The 20,605-nt window shown below is 40.9% G+C and overlaps 1 protein-coding gene across 1 annotated transcript; it reads left to right on the plus strand.

The window, feature by feature from the left end:
* The first annotated feature begins 1,114 nt into the window (after positions 1-1,114).
* On the plus strand, positions 1,115-20,578 carry LOC117487179 (zinc finger protein 271-like). Its single transcript, XM_034135835.1, has 3 exons — positions 1,115-1,314; positions 7,957-8,013; positions 19,299-20,578. The coding sequence occupies exons 1-3, from the start codon at positions 1,300-1,302 to the stop codon at positions 20,457-20,459; spliced, it is 1,233 nt and encodes a 410-aa protein (XP_033991726.1). The 5' UTR covers positions 1,115-1,299; the 3' UTR covers positions 20,460-20,578.
* Positions 20,579-20,605: the final 27 nt, after the last annotated feature.

The following is a 20,605-nucleotide window of genomic DNA, read 5'->3' on the forward strand; positions in this document are numbered from 1 at the left end:
TCGCGGGACAAAGACGCCCGCAGCCTTGAGAGCGAGGCGCGGCGAGGCGGCGCAGTTTCTCTCCACGGGCTGCGGAAGCGAAATGCTTGATGGGAAACGACTCGCTGGTATCTCGAGCTGAGCGCTCATTGGTGGTTTTTACCCCGTGCTGGAGATGAAACTCTCCATTGGCTCGGCAAAAGTGTGTTGTTTTGTGTCAGTTTTACGTCGCCACTTCCATTCACATTTTTCATCATTGTTCCACAATGTTTATCATCATTAAATGAATATCTATATATTTTATACTATACTTGCACTGCTTACCGTTGTCATACTTTATATATCTTAGCATATTCATACAACACTCTGTTCATACTAGGCTAGGCTACTGTGTATATAGTGTATTCATACCCCTCACTGTTTATTCATCATTCAATTCATTCTATATTTTATTCTGTAGATTGTGTACATTACTTTTCACTTTACTGCTTTATGCACTCCTGGTTAGAAGCTAAACTGCATTTCGTTGTCTCAGTACCTGTAATCTGTGCAATAACAATAAAGTTGAATCTAATCTTGAGCAGGAACAAATGTATTTACTTAACGATTAAACACATTTGTCCATTCTTTATCAATCAATCAATCAATGTTTATTTATAGCCCAATATCACAAATGTTACAATTGTCTCAGTGGACTTCACAGTTTGTACAGAATATCAGTATGACAATACGACACCATCTGTCCTAACGTTTCACATCATACAAGGAAACACTTCCAGAGAAAAACCCACAGTTTAAAGGGGAAATGGGAGAAACCTCAGGGAGAGCAATAGAGGAGGGATCCCTCTCCCAGGACGGACAGACGTGCAATAGATGCCGTGTGCATTTATAAATGCAAACCAAGTCAAGCCGACTCCGGAGGTGGCGGTATGCACCTTAAAGTTGTTTGAAATCCGCCAAAAAACCGAGAGAAGAAGAAGAAGAAGAAGAAGCCGACTCCCAGCTGTCCGACTTCAGGCGAGCTTTTTGAGACCTCCCCCGGCTGCGATCGGCTATTCTCGTCTACTTTCGATGCGAGCCGCAGCTCGTCTCAAACAAGAGCCCCACTGGTGCTGCGTCATTGCGTCATCGTTTTGCGTCATGACGTAACTGTTTGCGTGCCTGCTTCATAGAGCCAAACCGCGTGGAAACCCCTCACATCGACAACAACAACAATGGCCGATTGTATTGAAGCGCTACTCGTTTTGGTTTTGCTCTGTCGAAACTAAATGGAACAAATGGGACGATTTTACTACCAACTTTACAGTCGTTACATCAGGGATGCAAACTCATCAGGTATGAAAAGGTGACAAGGATCCGAGCCCCCCGACCCCACGGAATATCGGCTTTAAAATGAGGAATAACAGAGGATTTTAGCAGTCAGAACAACTAAAGCAGTTAATAATAACAGAAACGCCAAAGAGTCACATCTAATAGAAATGTATAAAAGCATTTATTTGAATTGTGTAGTAGTCAGTTTATAATTTTGGCAGCACTGTTGAGCATTTTGAAAATGTATTTTCATGCCTCTGTGCAAGGCTTAGTCTTTCTATCTGTATAGCCAGTGGTGTAAAGTAACTAAGTTCATAAACTCAACAAGTACTATACTTGGGTACAATTTTGAGATACTTTATTTAAGTATTTCAATGTGTTGCTACTTTGTTCTTCTACTCCACTACAGTTCAGAGGTAAATGGTGTACTACTACATGTATTTAATACCTTTAGTTACTTTACAGATGTGGATGAATGATGTGAAATATAATCAAGTGTTAAATCAGACTTTAGTTCCACCTGGAGTAAATTCACAAGCTACCCTGCAGTATACAAAGTCATTCAAACTAGCTGCACCTTTACCAGCTTTGAGAACACTTTCATGATCAATCATTATAAAACATATCATATATATTATTCTGAAATGGACCAATCTGCACAATGACTACTTTTACTGTCGCTACTTTAACTATATTTTGATGAGAATACTTTTCGACTTTTACTTGAGGAACATTTTGAATGCAGGACTTCTACTTCTACTTTTACTCAAGTACAAGACCTGAGTACTTCTACTTTTACTCAAGTACAAGACCTGAGTACTTCTACTTTTACTCAAGTACAAGATCTGAGTACTTCTACTTTTACTCAAGAACAAGACCTGAGTACTTCTACTTTTACTCAAGTACAAGATATATACTTATACCACCTCCGTTTATAGCCTATGAAAAAAACTATTTGAAAACGAAGGCTCAAGCTAACGTTAGCAGATAGTGACAATGTATGCTAGTTAGCTAGCTCAACGATAATATTGCGCAGGTGTTATGCCGTAGGTTGAAGCCTTGCCGTAGATTGAAGCCCTGTTCGCGGGGATGCGCACAGGTGACGTCATCGGCTGTATTGAGCTTCGCCTAGTTTTCAAATCTTTTTTCTCTCTTTTGAATGATATATTTCACATCAGATTAAACAGCAAACGGCTGAATAAATAATGTGCATACAATTGCAAGGTTGCTCGTTTTAAGGAAAGACAATGAAAGGATAAGATGTCATTTGTCAGTATAGTCCTATTTCTTAAAACCTTCGCTGTTGTTTAAGTGTCTGATAACCACGAATAGTAAGCAATGATATAACAGTAATGATATAACATATATGATAATGTAAGACACTGTTATTTTCAATCAAGCCTAAAAGATAATTTGTTCAAACTAGCTCCACTCGCTTTAATTGCTCCTTTGAATGTAATTGTCCTCTGTGGTTTCCTACTCAACACATGTTTGTATTGTAATGCCACTCATATTTTATTTTTTATTTTATTTTAAGGTGACATTGAATGTTTTGAAAGGTGCCCTAAAATAAAGTTTATTATTGATCTTATATCTGTGCCTATATCACGCTATTAATGTTCCTTATTTTAGACTGGGTTAATCCTGGTGTCAATAGGGAAGATCTGCACTGTTCTCTACATAACATGTTCAGCAGAGCAGGTATTTCTCCTGCCAGATATGGCACCCCCCCTACAACTTTGTCCAGGAAGGTCACACCGTCACCAAAATCACACTGGTGTTGCCTGTTCCCCTCTAGTGTGTGCTCACAAAAGCATTTTACTCTGGGCCCATTAGGTAAAAAACTAAAGAGGGGCTTCCATATCCGGCAGAGAAGGTGTTGTAGCTGCCGGATTTGGAAGCCCCCCTATATCTTTGTCCAGGATGGTCATAGACTCACCAAAATCACACTGGTGTTGCCTGTTCCCCTCTAGTTTGTGCTCGCAAAAGCATATTACTCTGGGCCCAGCAGGTAAAAAACGAAAAAGGGGCTTCCATATCCGGCAGAGAAGGTGTTGTGGCTGGCTGCCGGATATGGAAGCCCCCCTATAATTTTTCACCTGCTGGGCCCAGAGTAACATGCTTTTGTGAGCACAAAGTAGAGGGGAACAGGCAACACCAGTGTGATTTTGGTGAGTCTATGACTATCCTGGACAAAGATATAGGGGGGCTTCCAAATCTGGCAGCTACAACACCTGGTCTGCCGGATATGGAAGCCCCTCTTTAGTTTTTCACCTGCTTGGCCCAGTGTAAAATGCTTTGGTGAGCATAAACTAGAGGGGAACAGGCAACACCAGTATGATTTTGGTGAAGTTGTGACTATCCTGGACAAAGTTGTAGGTGGGGTGCCATATCTGGCAGCACCTTCTCTGCCGGATTTGGAAGCCCCTCTTTAGTTTTTTACCTGCTGGGCCCAGAGTAAAATGCTTTGGTGAGCACAAACTAGAGGGGAACAGGCAACACCAGTGTGATTTTGTTGAGTGTATGACTATCCTGGACAAAATGATAGGGGGGGGGTTCCAAATCTGGCAGGAGAAATACCTGCTCTGCTGAACATGTTATGTAGAGAACAGTGCAGATCTTCCCTATTGACACCAGGATTAACCCAGTCTAAAATAAGGAACATTAATAGTGTGATATAGGCACAGATATAAGATCAATAATACACTTTATTTTAGGGCACCTTTCAAAGCATTCAATGTCACCTTAAAATACAATAACAAATAAAATATGAGTGGCATTACAATACAAACATGTGTTGAGTAGGAAACCACAGAGGACAATTATGGTGCAGTTCCACTACAGCGCGGAGCTCGCTTTAAGCGTGCCGTGTCGTGCCGTTCCCGTTTTTGGTTGCGCTTCCACTAGGCCTAGTTCCAGCCCGGCCCGGCCCGGGGCCACTTTCACGTCTTTTCTGGCCCGAGAAAATTGTGGTTCTATCGAGGCCAACAAACAGGGCTGAGTCGGGCTGAGTATGCTAAACTAGAGAGAGGAGCGCTGGCAAGGGGGCTACAACTACAACAAGATGGACATATTTGACCGTGATTTAATTGTAATACACGTTTCAAAATGATGCCGAAGTAACAACATACTGATACCGGTTAGTAAAAACCATGAATTAATGCTTTGTCAAGTCTGCAGACAGACGGCAGGCGAAAAACCTTTTAAAATGCGTATTTTTCTAAATGGAGATTGGCTAAGCTAACGCAGTATATGCTCCGACCGTCCACACTCACAACAACGGCCTATACAGACATAAATAAAGCAGCGACTGTATTCACCATGACACAGGCAGTCTGTGGTGTGTACTTGTTTAACTTTTGTCGAGTTTCTGAACATATATAAGGAGCTGTGAGCTCTGAGTGCTAACAGCTAACGGCTGTGTTGTGTTTCTGGAGTTCTCATTGAAGATGACGTCACGGCTCCGCCTACACTGCGTTACTATAGTAACTACCCCAGTTCCTAAACTGTAATGGAAGCGCAGCAGGAAGTGAGTCGGCCCTGTTAAGGCCGAGCCGTACCGAGCGTGGCCGAGGCCGACCGTGTAGTGGAAATGTGCCATTACATTCAAAGGAGCAATTAAAGCGAGTGGAGCTAGTTTGAACAAATTATCTTTTAGGATTGATTGAAAATAACACAGTGTCTGACATGTTATATCATTACTGTTATATCATTGCTTACTATTCGTGGTTATCAGACACTTAAACAACAGAGAAGGTTTTAAGAAATAGGACTATACTGACAAATGACATATTATCCTGTCATTGTCTGTTCTGTAGGAAGGAGGAACATAACAGAGTGGACTCAAAAACTGAAGTTTGTTCCAATACCAAGATTGTGACGGATCTGAAAAGTGTCCTTAAAACGAGCCTCCTCGCAATTGTATGCACATTATTTATTCAGCCGTTTGCTGTTTAATCTGATGGGAAATATATCATTCAAAAGAGAGAAAGTAAATAGTATCTTTAGTTTTTCCGCTTAGAAAACTAGGCGAACGCTCAATACAGGCGATGACGTAACCTTTGCGCGTCCCCGCGAACAGGGCTTCAATCTACGGCAAGGCTTCAATCTACGGCATAACACCGGCTCGGAGCTAGAGCCTGAAAAGTACCGGTTTTTCCTCTTCACACCGCAGCGGCGCCGCCTCTTAGCTCCGGAATCCGGTTCGTTTCCAGCTCCAAAAATGGTCGGTCTAGAAGCAAGACTCCGGAGCTAAAGGCCCAGACACACCAGGCCGATATCGGCCGTCTTCGGTTGTCTGACGAGGAAGCGTGCCCTGTCGCCCAAAGTAAATTTGGTGTGTCCCGAACCCTCGGCCGTGACACGCCTTATTTGGCCTTTCATGGTCGACACACGGCCGATTCAACATGTCGGACACAAGCTATCGGGCCAAGAAACCACTCTGATCAGCTGTTCAGCTAGCAAATGAGAAGCGAAACGGAAGTGAGGGACGTAAACAAACGATTTAAGAAGGCACAGGACAGCAGCTAAACCCCAGCAGGTGATACTTAAAGACATCAAACATAGCCCTTAAATGTCCTCTCTTACCTCCCACACATAGCAGGGACATCTCTGATATCGGCGGGAGAGCTGAGAGCTCCGTGATTTGTTTGGTCAAGTCCGGTTTTTCATCTCATCGGTTTATTTGTCAGTATAAAGTTGCAGGATTAGTCTCAAGTACCTCAACATTGTCCTTAAGTACAGTGTCTAAGTAAATGAGATACTGTCTACTGCTGTTCATTTACCTATTGTGAGTCGCCTCGGATTAAAGCATCACATGGAAATGTAAATTTAGCAAGAAGTGGCCATTATTACATTACTACATTGCTGACTCAATAAACTACACACCCGCCAGAACACTGCGATCATCAGATGCAGGTCTATTAACTGTGATTTTATAGTATGTCTGCACTTTATGTGCTCATTTCATCATTCATGTATTTTTATATTCTAAAACATGTTTTCGATGGACGAGAGTAAAAATGGAACGCACACGCTATTTGTTGTTTGTTGAGCTTTGTGGTAGTGATTGTTTTGTCAAATTAATTGTCTCAACACTGTGAGAAAAAGTTTTTAGAGAGTACTTGTCCATGGACAAGTGAGTTTGGCAATTTACTTGTCCGAATACATTTTTCACTTGTCCAGAATCGACAAAAATTGGGGCCACTGGAATCTTCTTCTTCGCCATCGTATTTTACATTTTCCCACGGCTTTTACGACACAGCTAACGTAAGTGAGCGGTAAGATTTTACTGCATCACACATACGTAGGGTTGGGTATAGTTTTGGATTTGAACGATTCCGGTTCTGCTTTTCGATTCCGGTTATTTTCGGTTCTCGATTCCGGTTCTTTGAGAGGGTAAAAATAAGTCCCATGACAAACTGGGAGAAAAATATATTTATGAAAACATTAAGTCAAATCTGTATTCTTATTTACAAATCACTTCAGACTGTTTAATTTCTTACGGTTATTGAATACAATTATATAAAAATAATCTCTGCATTGTTTAGTTAGTTCTAAGTGGTGCAGTTTGAGAATGTACAATTGGCCCAGTCTCCTCTGATGTTACACTGCAACCTGCCTGTGAGACAGAGTCCAACCACACATGTCCAACACATAGGCCTAATAATAATAATAATAATAATAATACATTATATGTATAGCCTATAGGCCTAGCGCTTTTCTACAACTCAAAGACGCTAGCACGCTTACACATGTCCTGCAATACACATGCTGCAGCTGCCCAGCTGCTCACTGTTTGTAAAAGTAAATAAATAGTATTTTCATTTCAATAATGTACTTTCTATACCCTGCTTCATAAACAATACTGACATCCCTGTGCTCCTCCGAGTCTGGGGGTCGGGGGATGTGAGGACAGCGCGAGGACACAGACAGGGAGGCTGATTTACTTCATAAAGGAAATGGCGTCAATATTAACAACGTAGGAGCTAACGCTTAACGCTTAATAACCTTCATTACGTGTTAGAGAAAGAACATAAGAAAGTTTGACAAAGATGAGGCTGTTAAACGGGCAGCGGGTCCGCTGTGTGTAGAAAGAGAGAGGGAGAGAGAGAGAGACGCTGAACTGCACCGTGCAGCGATCAGATGATCCGGAGCAGAGAGAGAGAGCTGCGGTCCGCGGGGCTCCGCCTCCTGTGCTCACAACTCTTATTAATCACGGTACCGGACAATTGTTATTTGTTCCTACTCGGAACCGAGTTTTGCTTCCCAACCCTGCCACTGTGCTACACTTCCCGCCCCGCCCCGCCCCCGTCTAACAGTACAGAAAGCGGCGAGATGCATTTCCTTAGGAATCTACAAGCAGAACCGAAACTAACATTTCTAAACGAACAATGGCGGATACGGACAATTTGCGAACGAGTTCTGCCTTTTGAGAACTGAATTTATCTATAATTTGTCAATAAATGAGGGCTAAAAACGTCACTTGTCCGCCGGACAAGTCAATTGAAAGATCTACTTGTCCGATATTGTAAATAACACGTCCCGGACGGTGGGACGGGTGCTTTTTCGCACACTGCTCAAGGTTAACATTTAGAAAAACACTAAATGTTTATTTTAATTCCTGTGGTTTGCTAATAAGTAATGTGGTAATCTCTGTTATTGCAGATGGCTGAACTTCAGGTAGACGAGAACACAAGCAGCAGAAAGAGTTCATCAGCAGAGGTAAGTTACTTTAACTTTTAAAAGTGAAAATCCTGGTTAAATAATTATTCATATTTGAGTGAAAACAATGAAATTCTGTTAAAGTTTAGCAGTCTAGAGTCCTGTTGATTTAAGTTTTCAGAATTGTTTACATGGTTGCATTTGAGTCTAAACAATGAAGAATAAAAAAGCGTTCGTTACACTGAGTGAATCATATTGGTTGCTAGGAAACATCTGGCAAAATCAATCAAAGATGTGAACAGGAAGTCACCTGTAGCAAATAGTGAGTGCTAAAGCTACAGTAGCATATACAAGGAGATGGTAACATCTGATCATTCACATTTACTCTGAGGTGGGAGAAGTACTCGGATCTTGTACTTGAGTAAAAGTAGAAGTACTCAGATCTTGTACTTGAGTAACGGGCCGTCTCCACAGCAGCGTTAAAAAATCTTGAAACGCTTCTGCCCATTCACTTTGAATGGGGTGACGTCACTTTCCCTCACTTTTCGCCGAAATGCATTGTGGGCAGGCGAGCGGAGATTTTCAGGATTTTGAGGCTGAGGTGGAAGCGTCAGCCAATCAAATCCCGTGTACGCAAATCTGAGCGTTCAAGCTCTAGCCAATCAAACGGCGTGTATGCTGGGAGAGACATGCCACAGGTCATTTCCTCATATTCCAAAAAATGGAGGAGAAATTGGCGGTAGCGAATCAATCACCCGGTGCTTTATGACCAGACCTACCGGGATATAAACCGGAGGAGCCAGGCATGGAGGGAGGTGGCAGAGACAGTGGTAGGTTTTCGCCTGTTTTGGGGAGTTTATATCCAGTTTACTTCTGGCTTTTTTGCATCGTATGTCGCGGGCGGGAGATTCATGTGATTGGTTGTTCGCAAAAAATCCCCAAGCTTCAGATACGCCCACCTCCAAGATTTTTTTAACGCTGCTGTGGAGACGGCCCGTAACGGACCGTCCACACAGCAGCGTTAAAAAATCTTGAAACGCTTCTGCCCATTCACTTTGAATGGGGTGACGTCACTTTGCCTCACTTTTCGCCGAACTGCATTGTTGGCAGGCGAGCGGAGATTTTCAGGATTTTCAGGATTCAAAGTTGAGCAATGTTCAACTTTTGAAGCTGAGGTGGAAGCGGCAGCCAATCAAATCCCGTTTATGCAAATCTGACAGTTCCAGCGCTAGCCAATCAAACGGCGTGTATGCTGGGAGAGACATACCGCAGGTCATTTCCTCATATTCCAAAACATGGAGGAGAAATTAGCGGTAGGGAATCACCCGGTGCTTTATGACCAGTCCCTATTTACCTACCGGGATATAAACCGGAGGAGCCAGGCATGGAGGGAGGTGGCAGAGACAGTGGTATGTTTTCGCCTGTTTGGGGAGTTTATATCCAGTTTACTTCAAACTTTTTTGCTTCGTATGTCGGGGGCGGGAGATTCATGTGATTGGTTGTTGGTGCCTTGCTCGCAAAAAATCCCCAAGCTTCAGATACGCCCACCTCCAAGATTTTTTTAACGCTGCTGTGTGGACGGGCCGTAAAAGTAAAAGTACTCAGGTCTTGTACTTGAGTAAAAGTAAAAGTACTCAGGTCTTGTACTTGAGTAAAAGTAAAAGTACTCAGATCTTGTACTTGAGTAAAAGCAAAAGTACTCAGATCTTGTACTTGAGTAAAAGTACTCAGATCTTGTACTTGAGTAAAAGTAGAAGTACTCAGATCTTGTACTTGAGTAAAAGTAGAAGTACTCAGAAAAGTAGAAAAGTATTAGCATCAAAATATAGTTAAAGTACCGACAGTAAAAGTAGTGATTGTGCAGATTGGTCCATTTCAGAATAATATATATGATATGTTTTATAATGATTGATCATGAAAGTGTTCTCAAAGCTGGTAAAGGTGCAGCTAGTTTGAATGACTTTGTATACTGCAGGGTAGCTTGTGAATTTACTCCAGGTGGAACTAAAGTCTGATTTAACACTTGATTATATTTCACATCATTCATCCACATCTGTAAAGTAACTAAAGGTATTAAATACATGTAGTGGAGTAGAAGTACACCATTTACCTCTGAACTGTAGTGGAGTAGAAGTACAAAGTAGCATAAAATGGAAATAATCAAGTAAAGTACAATTACCTCAAAATTGTACTTAAGTACAGTACCTGAGTAAATGTACTTCCTACCTCTGAATTTAACTAATTTATAAAACAATGAAACGAGTTTGTGTGCTTCAACCCTTTTAGTGTCTGTGAGAGCCAACCCCTTTGTATTTATTTTAAAAACAAATCAGTCCGAATCAATCAACCAATCAGTGCGTCTTTGTTGTTTTGTTGTATCAAGTTAATAGGTATTTATACTTCTTCCTTTATTCAGCGGTATTTTAGGCTACGACGATTAGGGATGCCAGAAACTGACCATGATTAAATTCGAAAATCGGACTCCCCTGGCGAATATTAATCGATTATTCGATTATTTTGGTTGAAACTAAGCCAGGAAAAAAAAGAAAAACATAAATAATAATAAAAATATATATAAATAAAATCGAATTTTAAAAACAATTTTCGTTTATGGAGCAAGCGGCAAACTCTGGGGAAGAGCCGGGACGCCAATACGGAAGTGCCACAAACTGCAGTTCATATATTGGCCGATAGGCGCTGACTGCAGAAAGGAGCAATTTCCATAGACCCCCATGTTAAAATGCCCAATTTTATAGCAGAAAAAAAACCTTTCTAGCCCTGGATGCAATAAATATTATTATGTATATAGTTAGATTCCACCTTCATGATTATGAATCTGTGAGTGAATTGTATTCTAACATGACCCTTTTATTTATATTAGGTCTTAAAGTTTTTGCATAAATTAGGGCGTGGTCACATTGAGTGACAGCTCTGTCAAGTGACTGCTGCTGTTAGCTTCTTGTCTCTCTGCTAGCTGCTCCGTCTCCGTTAAGCTACAGGGACTCTGCCTACTCAGTTCATCCAGGGAACAAAACTTGACCCTGGCCGTGTTTGTTTGTTCTTCATGCTTATATATCGGACTATTGTGACTCGCTCTGCGGTTAAAACAGACGGTGCATGAATGCCGTTTTGCGGTAAGTGAAATTCGAGTACTTTATTTATGTGTTTATGATTTCAATCAGCTACGTAATGAATGTTAAGGCTTGGGTTAGCGTGTAAGCGAGTGGTAGCTACATCGGTGCTAACGATGCTATTCGTAGCCTCCAAGTTAAAACCATAGACTGTATATATAAAGGTTAAAACGAAATAGACAAGTGTTAAGCGTTAAGTGGGATAATACTGTAGAACAAAAAGCTTCTGTTTGAGGTTGGTAAAATAAGGTCATCCTTGTAACTTAGAGAGATATTTTATTATGTAGGTAGGAACTGTATGCATCGCTAAGGTTAATTTAAATTGGCTATGCTCAAGTATGTAGACAAGCTAACGTCGAAGTAGTGTATGTGAAATCAACCTCACAATAAGATGTGTGTATATTACAATTATTAATGTCATATTTCAAGATGATTACTTAGATATTACAATATGGTTGGTTGAGCTGGAGTTCATTATTGAGCTTACACGTTAACATCAGTCATCTGAAGAACGAACCCAAACCTTGTTGTTTTTATTAATTGCATTACCAAATTGGTATCAAATAAATAGTAAGCATTGGTAACACAACTTCCAAAGTTACAGTAAAATAAAAAGGACCCTGACTCGGACAATACACAATCCAACATGTTCAACAGAAGAGATTAAGTTATATTGTTTGTACACATGGTTCTTTACATATATATCTGTTTGTTTAAAGTGTCCAGGTGATGCAGACAGGCTGGACCAGAGAGTGAGAGACAGAACTGGACTCCTCACAGCAGTGAACTTCAGCACAGGTACAAATACTATTTTTTCATACTGTACAAAGAATCAAGAAAGATATTGGTTTAAATAAATGAAGTATTGACTTTAATACACTGATATACATTCCATTAAACAATACTAAATACTAGATCACCTACACATCAGTGAAGTTGAGGTTTTTTTCCATGCAAAGGGTTACATGTTAACAAGCAATATTACTTTGTCAGCTTTCTAATTTAATGTATTGAAGGCAAAGATATTTAACGCATAGTGACAACTGCTATTTATCTCTCATTATAAAACGGACAAGTAAAATCAAGCAATCTGATTGGTTCTTAGCCGTGGTATACTGAGCGTATACCACGGGTAGAATTGTAAGTTACTTTTCACAACAACTCAGTATCCCTCCGCGTCTGAGATAAACAGTATACAGTTGGGCTGAAAAGCAAACTGCAGGCAGTTTGCTTTTCAAACTGGAACAAGAAAGCAGCGGAGAAGTAACGGGGCAGAAACCCTCCTTTTTACGCAACGGTCCAGACATAGACATCAAACGGCAAAAACATATTCAGTGTGCAGTTCCGGGCTTCGCGTCGGGCCGAACCACGCCCCTTAGCTGTGATATAATGAGCATATACCACGGCCTGTCGTGAGCTATTGCTTAAATATTGTCTGTAAAAACGTGGTAAAAGTGATTCTTTCAGTGAGACAACAGAGCAAGCTTGTTTTAATAACAGTTAAATATTATTTTGATAATAAAATACATTTCAATGTTGATGAATTTCATACTGTTCATTCATAATCTGATTGTCTTTGTAGCTCACTGTTGAAATAAAAAAAAACATTACAATTACAAAATAATTATATCTACAGCACAAACACACCTCTTTCATAAATAACACACTTGTTCTGCAATAATATGTTTTATGTTTCCTGTAATTTTTGTTAGGGAAGGACATGCCTGAAAGACACGACTCCGACGGTCAAGAAAAACATCCAATAGGAAAATTAAAAGCTGATGTTATGAGATGTTAAGACCAGTACAGGACATTCACTAAGAAACTACTTTTATTGTGAAAACAGTCAGCTGATCGAATGCACCTATTTCCACATCTACACTCCATCAGCTGATTAATTCTATTTGCCTCACTTCATGAGCTTCACAACATGTGCCTTGTACCGCAGAGTTTGCAACGCAAATAAATGGGGCCAATCTTCAGTCGGATGTGAATGTGTAATCTAACATTTTCAGTAAGAATAATGGACAAAAGGAGTGCAAATACAAATTCAATTTATTGAAATGTGAAGTTAATCAAACATGTTTTAAATAAAAAGCACATATGGACAGAAGGTGTAAACCTATTAAATGTATAAGTAAACACATTTAGTCAAATAAAGTGACAGACGAGGCCTGTGTAGTTGGTATCAGCTATGCATGGGCTCCTCCATCAGGTCTGGTCCTCCTCACAGAGGAAAGACCCTCAGTCCTCTCCAAACCAACAGACATGACGTCCATCACACGGAGGTTTCTCCCTGAAGTCTCTGCAGCTCTCTGGACACCACGCTGTCTCAATCCGTCCACACTGAATATGAGAGGGGAAAAATGAAAATAATAAATGCTTTAGACAATAAGAAATATAAAGTTGACTGTTGAGTTGCTCAGTTTTTTTAGATTGTCAATACTATTACCGTATAACTAATATCTCAGGTTAAGAGGCACCTTCAAATAAAGATTGGTCTTTAAATACATTTTGTCTTTTGAATTGTTTGTCTAAAGTCAAGGATCTAGAACTGGTACTTGTAGTTTTAATGATAAAGTCTGGTTATAATGCTGTTTGGAGGAGGCATCACAGGTAAGAGTACTAACTAGCTACCATCACATGTACCTTAGTTTGACTTAAATGTATTAAACGTATAATTAAGTGATGGCAAAATATAAATAACTAATGTCATGCAAACATATTAATATTTGCTTGATTCCAGTGTTTAATTTAGCACATTGCATACAAACGTTAAGGGATTTTAAGATTCTGAAGTATTATGCTAAAAACTCAACTTAGATTATTATTTATAGTTTTGCTGAATAGTCTCATGTCCGCTTACCTTAGAAACGTAAAATGCGACGGCAGTATGCAGATGGGGAGCATGTTAGCTTAGCTTGGTAGCTTCAGCTAGCTCTGGAACTCCCAGCCCGGTGGCAGCAGGTCCCGCCTCGGCTCCGCCTCTTTGCCCTTATTTGGAGCAGGCGGGAGTGGAACTCTGACGCCACTGTCGAGCCGTTAGTGGCCGACTCCGCCTACTAAGGGCTTCTCGGCAACTCTGCAGAATCCTATGGGTGACGTCACGGACCCTACGTCCATTTATATATACAGTCTATGGTTCAGCACTCCATGCGTTTATCTTTACCCATGGATGCACAATAAGAACGGACCCATATCGCCTTACTGCCAGCCCACGGAGCTGTAATAATGGATATATTGCACATGTTTGCTGTAATTCATCATTTGTAAAATATTATACGACATGGGCTGTATGATTAAATCTTGTACCGTAAATGTTGTATTAAATAAAGTTAATATTACCGATGTAGATTAACGTCCCTGTAGCTTCTTATTGCACTAAGAAGCTTATTGAACTGTATACATATGTATGTATATATATATATATACATATGTACATATGTATATATATATATATATATATATATATATATACACATACATATGTATATATACACATACATATGTATATATGTATATATGTATACATACATATGTATATATATATGTGTATATAATCATGGACTTTCATATGAAAATAACATTAAGCAGATAAAGCAATAGCTATACACACCCACACAAGGTATTTATATTAAATATTTGCCGGTGTATATATTTCCATTTATTTTATTATATTGTTAATATTTAAAATAAATTATAAAATTAAAATATATTTATATTTTATATATAAAAATCGGTCTCATGTCACCACTCTGTAAGCCAAGAGTTGTTAATTTAGCAATGCCTTAGCTTAAAGAACAGGGACACAACTAATGACAATAGCATGGTGGTATATTATTTAGATATTCACACCTTTATCAGAAGAACCAAACCAACATAAAATGAGCTCACAGACAGGCCAGTTCTGTCTCATTTATCACAATTATTTTTGACATCAGATCTTCATATCGTCCTAGTTTTGTATTTAGTTTCTAGATTTGTAAACAAATCCAGAACCTTTGAAATACGTTACCACTTCACAGCACGGTGCGCTGAGTTCTTGTAGTCGAAAAAAGCCCAAGAATAATATAAACTGTACCCTGTGTCGTTCTGTAGTCCATTTACTGTCGTTTGTCTTGTCTTACCCCGGCTGATATCTCACTAAATCCACTGTTTTAATTGTTCCCTATATTGCCCCTATGCCCTGTAAGGTGTCCTTGGGTGTTATGAAAGGCGGCCCCCCAAAATAAATGTATTATTAAGAAGAACAACTTGGTCTGGTGTGGAGGGGATGTAGGAAGCAGGGGCAGGTGGGGAGAGATGGGGCTTCAAGGTTCAAGGTTATTTTGTTTTAAATGTGTCTTGGAGATAAGGACCAGCTGCACACAATAAAATACAGTATAACACAAAACCAATAAGACACACTGTGACACATGGCACACCAACAATCAATCATCGTTCAGCCTCAGCTTTGGTATTCTTTCACAACCATTTTATGGGTTTATTAGACAGACTGAGCAAACATAAACATATATGGGGAACATAGTGCTGCGTATCAGGGCTGCGAAGTGCAGAAAAAGGCAAAGGAGGTAGAGAGATACAAAGTTTCATATGCTGAAGCAACAGAAAAGAAAAAACACCAAACGGACCCTAGAGATACCCGACATTTTAGTCTAAAAAGAAAGGGTCTGGTTTTAGGGTGAGAGACAGAGAGTGTAAGGACAATCGAGGAGCCAGTACCTGTGACTGAAGGTGGTGAGGCCCATCATGGAACATGAAGATTTAATAAATACATAGTAGGTGGCGATATATGCTCCTAGTGGTAGCGATTCGCCATTAAACAAAGAAGAAGAAGAAACATCAGGGGGAAAGAGAAGGAGACACACAAGCACCCACTACGGCACGTAACACATGTGCACATGTTGGAGCTAATGCCCTTTGAAAAGGACTGTTTTTGTGACCTTCTGTCTCATGCTGCCACTCTGTAAGCTCAGAGTAGTTGTTTTTGCAATGTGATGCAGCCTTAGCTTAAAAAACAGGGACACAACTAATGTCAACAGCGTATGGTGGTGACTGTCAATGCCATACTGTGTGTCGGCAATGTGCTCCCCAAGCAAAAACACATCCTCTGGACCAATCCTCTTCCGCACAATGTAGAGGACCTCTAGCAGTTTGATGGGCTGTGATCATCTGGAATCTGCTGATGCCTGGCGAATTACCCACTCTGCTGCCCTGACAACACTCACTGTGCCTTCAGACGGAATCACCAGGCCTCCATTGTTTCTTAAAGTCAGCAGGTGGTAGCTCTTGTCCTTACTGGCAGATGCAGCGTCCGTCACCAGGCTGGCACGGCAGACATCACAGGACAGCTTCTTGAAAGTCCGTCGCACAACAAATCCTGAAATTAGAGGTGGACCGATTAATAATAATTAATAAGCATGGGGAAATTAGAATTTTCCACGGACTGTGAATATTTCTTTTTTTGGACTATCGTCCGATTAATCGCCCATCGTTTTCACCGCAGATTGTGACTATTGGCACAATCGGTTATAAGCTAAATACACTATCGGTCGTTGTTCACAAGACCATCGAAGCGGGTGGGAAGGTAGCTGTGGTCATGTACAAGGGCAGGAATGTCAGCAAACGGGGATGGAAGATCTTCTCCTTCTTCTGCAGAGGACATATCTACAGCTGACAGGTTTGTAGATGTGTCGATGTGGTAGGACTGGGCAGCAGAGGACATTGCTACAGCTGGTAGGGACTCTGTGTCATCCTGTGCCGTCACATGACCTTTGCTGCTTGGTTTAACAACCCCACACCGGGCCATCAGCTTCCGGAAGATGTACTTGAACTGGCTGGCATTAGGGTTGTTATTCCAGCCACCTTAAAAAAACACAAGATATGCAAGTATATTACACAGATATTCAATACATCTTTATGCTTTTAAAAAAAAAATGACAAATTAGAACCAGCCACGCCTGAATGATCTTTTTCCACATAAATTAAGTTGAATGACATTATCATACAGTTCAGACTGTATCACAGTGGTGACAAATTCTGCAAACGGATAGACAAACACACAGACATTTTTCTTAATACTCAAAATGGTTTCTGTGACACTTCCAGATACTGTATATGTCTTCAGAACCGCATTTTTCCAAAAAAACAAACAAACATATGGACAGACAAACTGAAAAGAATACAAGCATTTGCTGTCACTTAGTGTTGCGTCTGGTAAATATGAACCCTACCGGATGCTCTGATGGAGTTAAAGAGAAGCTCCAAGTGGTCCTGGCTGAACCTGTAGGTCAGGACATATCGCTGTCCTTCAAGCAGCACAGGAACCATCAACATCAACGTGTCGATATTGATGAAGAAGCCCAGGATAGAGAGGAACCTTCAAAAGCAAATATTGTATTACTATGATGATCCCACCAAAACAGGAGACAAGAAAGCAGGGATGCAAACACATACGGTATAGGGTGAAAATAGTTAATGCTCCCAGAGCAGCACTTCTCAGGGAGCTGCCAGGGCAGATACAAATCCACATTTCACACAATTCACTTCATTGCCACATTTTGGGGGGAAAAGGGGACCGTACCCTAAAGCTGACTAGTTTGCATCCCTGATCTTAAAAGTATAATCAGTGTGAGGTTTAGGATCCTTAAAATTACTTTTAGGACACTAAACCTGCTTGAATTAATTCACCACCGAACATGCAGACCATGCAATACAGACCATTTTGACACCTGCATCTGGGGGAACAAAAACTGAACACAACAGAGGAACAGAGACAAATTCGCTGACAGCAAACGCATTGGAGCAAAATAGTGTATAATACGTACCACTTTATGAACTCAATGCAGAAGAGTAGGGCATCTCATGAACTCGATGCAGACAGGACAGAGCATCTTATGAACTCGATGCAGACAGGACAGAGCATCTTATGAACTCGATGCAGACAGGAAAACAGAGCATCTCAACTCGATGCAGAAGATAGTAGAGAATCACATAAACTTGATGATAAACAAGAGAACAGAGCATCTCATAGACTTTAGGGATGCACTGAAACCGGTAGAGTTGAGTTATTGGTAACCGTTACAAATCTTAGATACTCAGTCAGAGCACCAAAGCAGTACTACTTAGTTTTACCTTAGATAATTTAATGATTGGTAAATTGACTACTTGTATACATCTAACGAAGAATAAATAAATAATAATAATACATTTGTATTGGGTATTGGCGACTACTAAAAAGTTGAGTAGTTGTACTTATACTTGTGTGGGGCGAAAATGGTATCAGTGCATCACCAACAGAACATTCACTATTTTAAAAGACCTCTTTGTTCGGTAAAGGGGTGTGCCATCTTCCATCTTAAAAGTGAGCAAGTACCCCCTGGCTCTTGACAAGAACTCCCTGGTGCTTGTCCAATTCCTAGAACCATGGGGGGCTTTGAACCCTTTTGCTCTGGGATTTAATGATACAGTCTGGTTATAATGCTGTTTGGAGGAGGCCTCACAGGTAAGAGCACTAACTAGCTATCATCACATGTACCTTAGCTTAACTTAAATGTATTAAACGTATAATTAAGTGATGGAAAAATATAAATAACTAATGTCATGCAAACATATTAATATTTGCTTGATTCCAGTGTTTAATTTAGCACATTGCATACAAACGTAAAGGGATTTTAAGATTCTGAAGTATTATGCTAAAAACTTAACTTAGATTATTATTTATAGTTTTGCTGAATAGTCTCATGTCCGCTTACCTTAGAAACGTAAAATGCGACGGCAGTGTGCAGATGGGGAGCATGTTAGCTTAGCTTGGTAGCTTCAGCTAGCTCTGGAACTTCCAGCCCGGTGGCAGCAGGTCCCGCCTCCGCCTCTGCCCTTATTTGGAGCAGGCGGGAGTGGAACACTGTCGAGCCGTTAGTGGCCGACTCCGCCTACTAAGGGCTTCTCGGCAACTCTGCAGAATCCTATGGGTGACGTCACGGACCCTACGTCCATTTATATATACAGTCTATGTTATGGAGACTGTAACGAATATTCGAAAAATCGAATAATCGCTGGCATCCCTAACGACGAGTCAGAATGCATTCTCGGGTTTAATTAAAAACCTTACTTTACTTCTGTCACGTCCATTTTTAACTTGCATCAAGACATTCATATGTGTCCTCTAATACACTTGTGTCACTTTCTCTGTTGATTTATTGTTTTGTTTTATAGGAAGAGACCTGCAAAGACCCAGATAGACTTTATGATGATGGGGAGAAGAGTATCATCGGAGAACAGCTGGATCAACATCAGTCTACAGCCACGATAGGAAAACCACACACCTGTGACCAGTGTGAGAAGAGTTTCAGGAGTTCAGGGATATTGAAGCGCCACAAACGTACCCACACTAGAGAAAAACCTTTCACCTGTGACCAGTGTGAGAAGAGCTTTAGCCAGTCAGGCTATTTGAAGATTCACCTGCGAACCCACACTGGAGAAAAACCCTACTCCTGTGACCTCTGTGAGAAGAGTTATGCCAGGTCAAGCTATTTCAAGATCCACCAGAGAATCCACACTGGAGAAAACCCCTACTCCTGTGACCAGTGTGAGAAGAGCTTTAGCCAGTCAAGCCATTTGACGATTCACAAGCGAACCCACACTGGAGAAAAACCCTACTCCTGTGACCAGTGTGAGAAGAGCTTTAGCCAGTCAGGCGATTTGAAGATTCACCTGCGAACCCACACTGGAGAAAAACCCTACTCCTGTGACCGGTGTGAGAAGAGCTTTAACCAATCAAGCTATTTGACGATTCACAAGCGAACCCACACTGGAGAAAAACCCTACTCCTGTGACCAGTGTGAGAAGAGCTTTAGCCAGTCAGGCGATTTGAAGATTCACCTGCGAACCCACACTGGAGAAAAACCCTACTCCTGTGACCAGTGTGAGAAGAGCTTTAGCCAGTCAGGCGATTTGACGATTCACAAGCGAACCCACACTGGAGAAAAACCCTACTCCTGTGACCAGTGTGAGAAGAGCTTTAGCCAGTCAGGCGATTTGATGATTCACAAGCGAACCCACACTGGAGAAAAACCCTACTCCTGTGACCAGTGTGAGAAGAGCTTTATCCGGTCAGACGCATTGAAGCGCCACCAGCGAACCCACACTGGAGAAAAACCCTACTCCTGTGACCAGTGTGAGAAAAGTTTCACGGAGTCACGCTCATTGAAGCGCCACCAGCGAACCCACTCCTTTGACCAGTGGGAGAAAGAGTTCAGTGACTCATACAGTGTGAAGCTCCACCAGCCTACCCACACTGGAGAAAAACCTGACGTCTGTGCTCACTCTGAGAAGAGTTTCAGAGAACCAGACCACATGGGAGAAAACCTTCACTAGTGCACTGAGACTGTTCAGAAAGAGTGAGGTGGACTGTTTGACACAACTCACTGTTAAAAGATGTTGTGTGGATTTTAAAAGTTGTTCAAATGTTCTCAATAATATTCAAATGCATGCACTTAAGTTGTCAACTTGTATTCTTTTCC

Source organism: Trematomus bernacchii, unplaced genomic scaffold (assembly GCF_902827165.1).
Source record: "Trematomus bernacchii unplaced genomic scaffold, fTreBer1.1, whole genome shotgun sequence".
NCBI classification, from domain to species: domain Eukaryota; kingdom Metazoa; phylum Chordata; class Actinopteri; order Perciformes; family Nototheniidae; genus Trematomus; species Trematomus bernacchii.

Excerpts from the sequence above, each read along its gene's own strand:
- LOC117487179 (XM_034135835.1), top strand. Across the intron at positions 8,014-19,298 it reads GAAAGAGTTCATCAGCAGAG|GAAGAGACCTGCAAAGACCC; the intron begins GTAAGTTACTTT and ends TTTGTTTTATAG.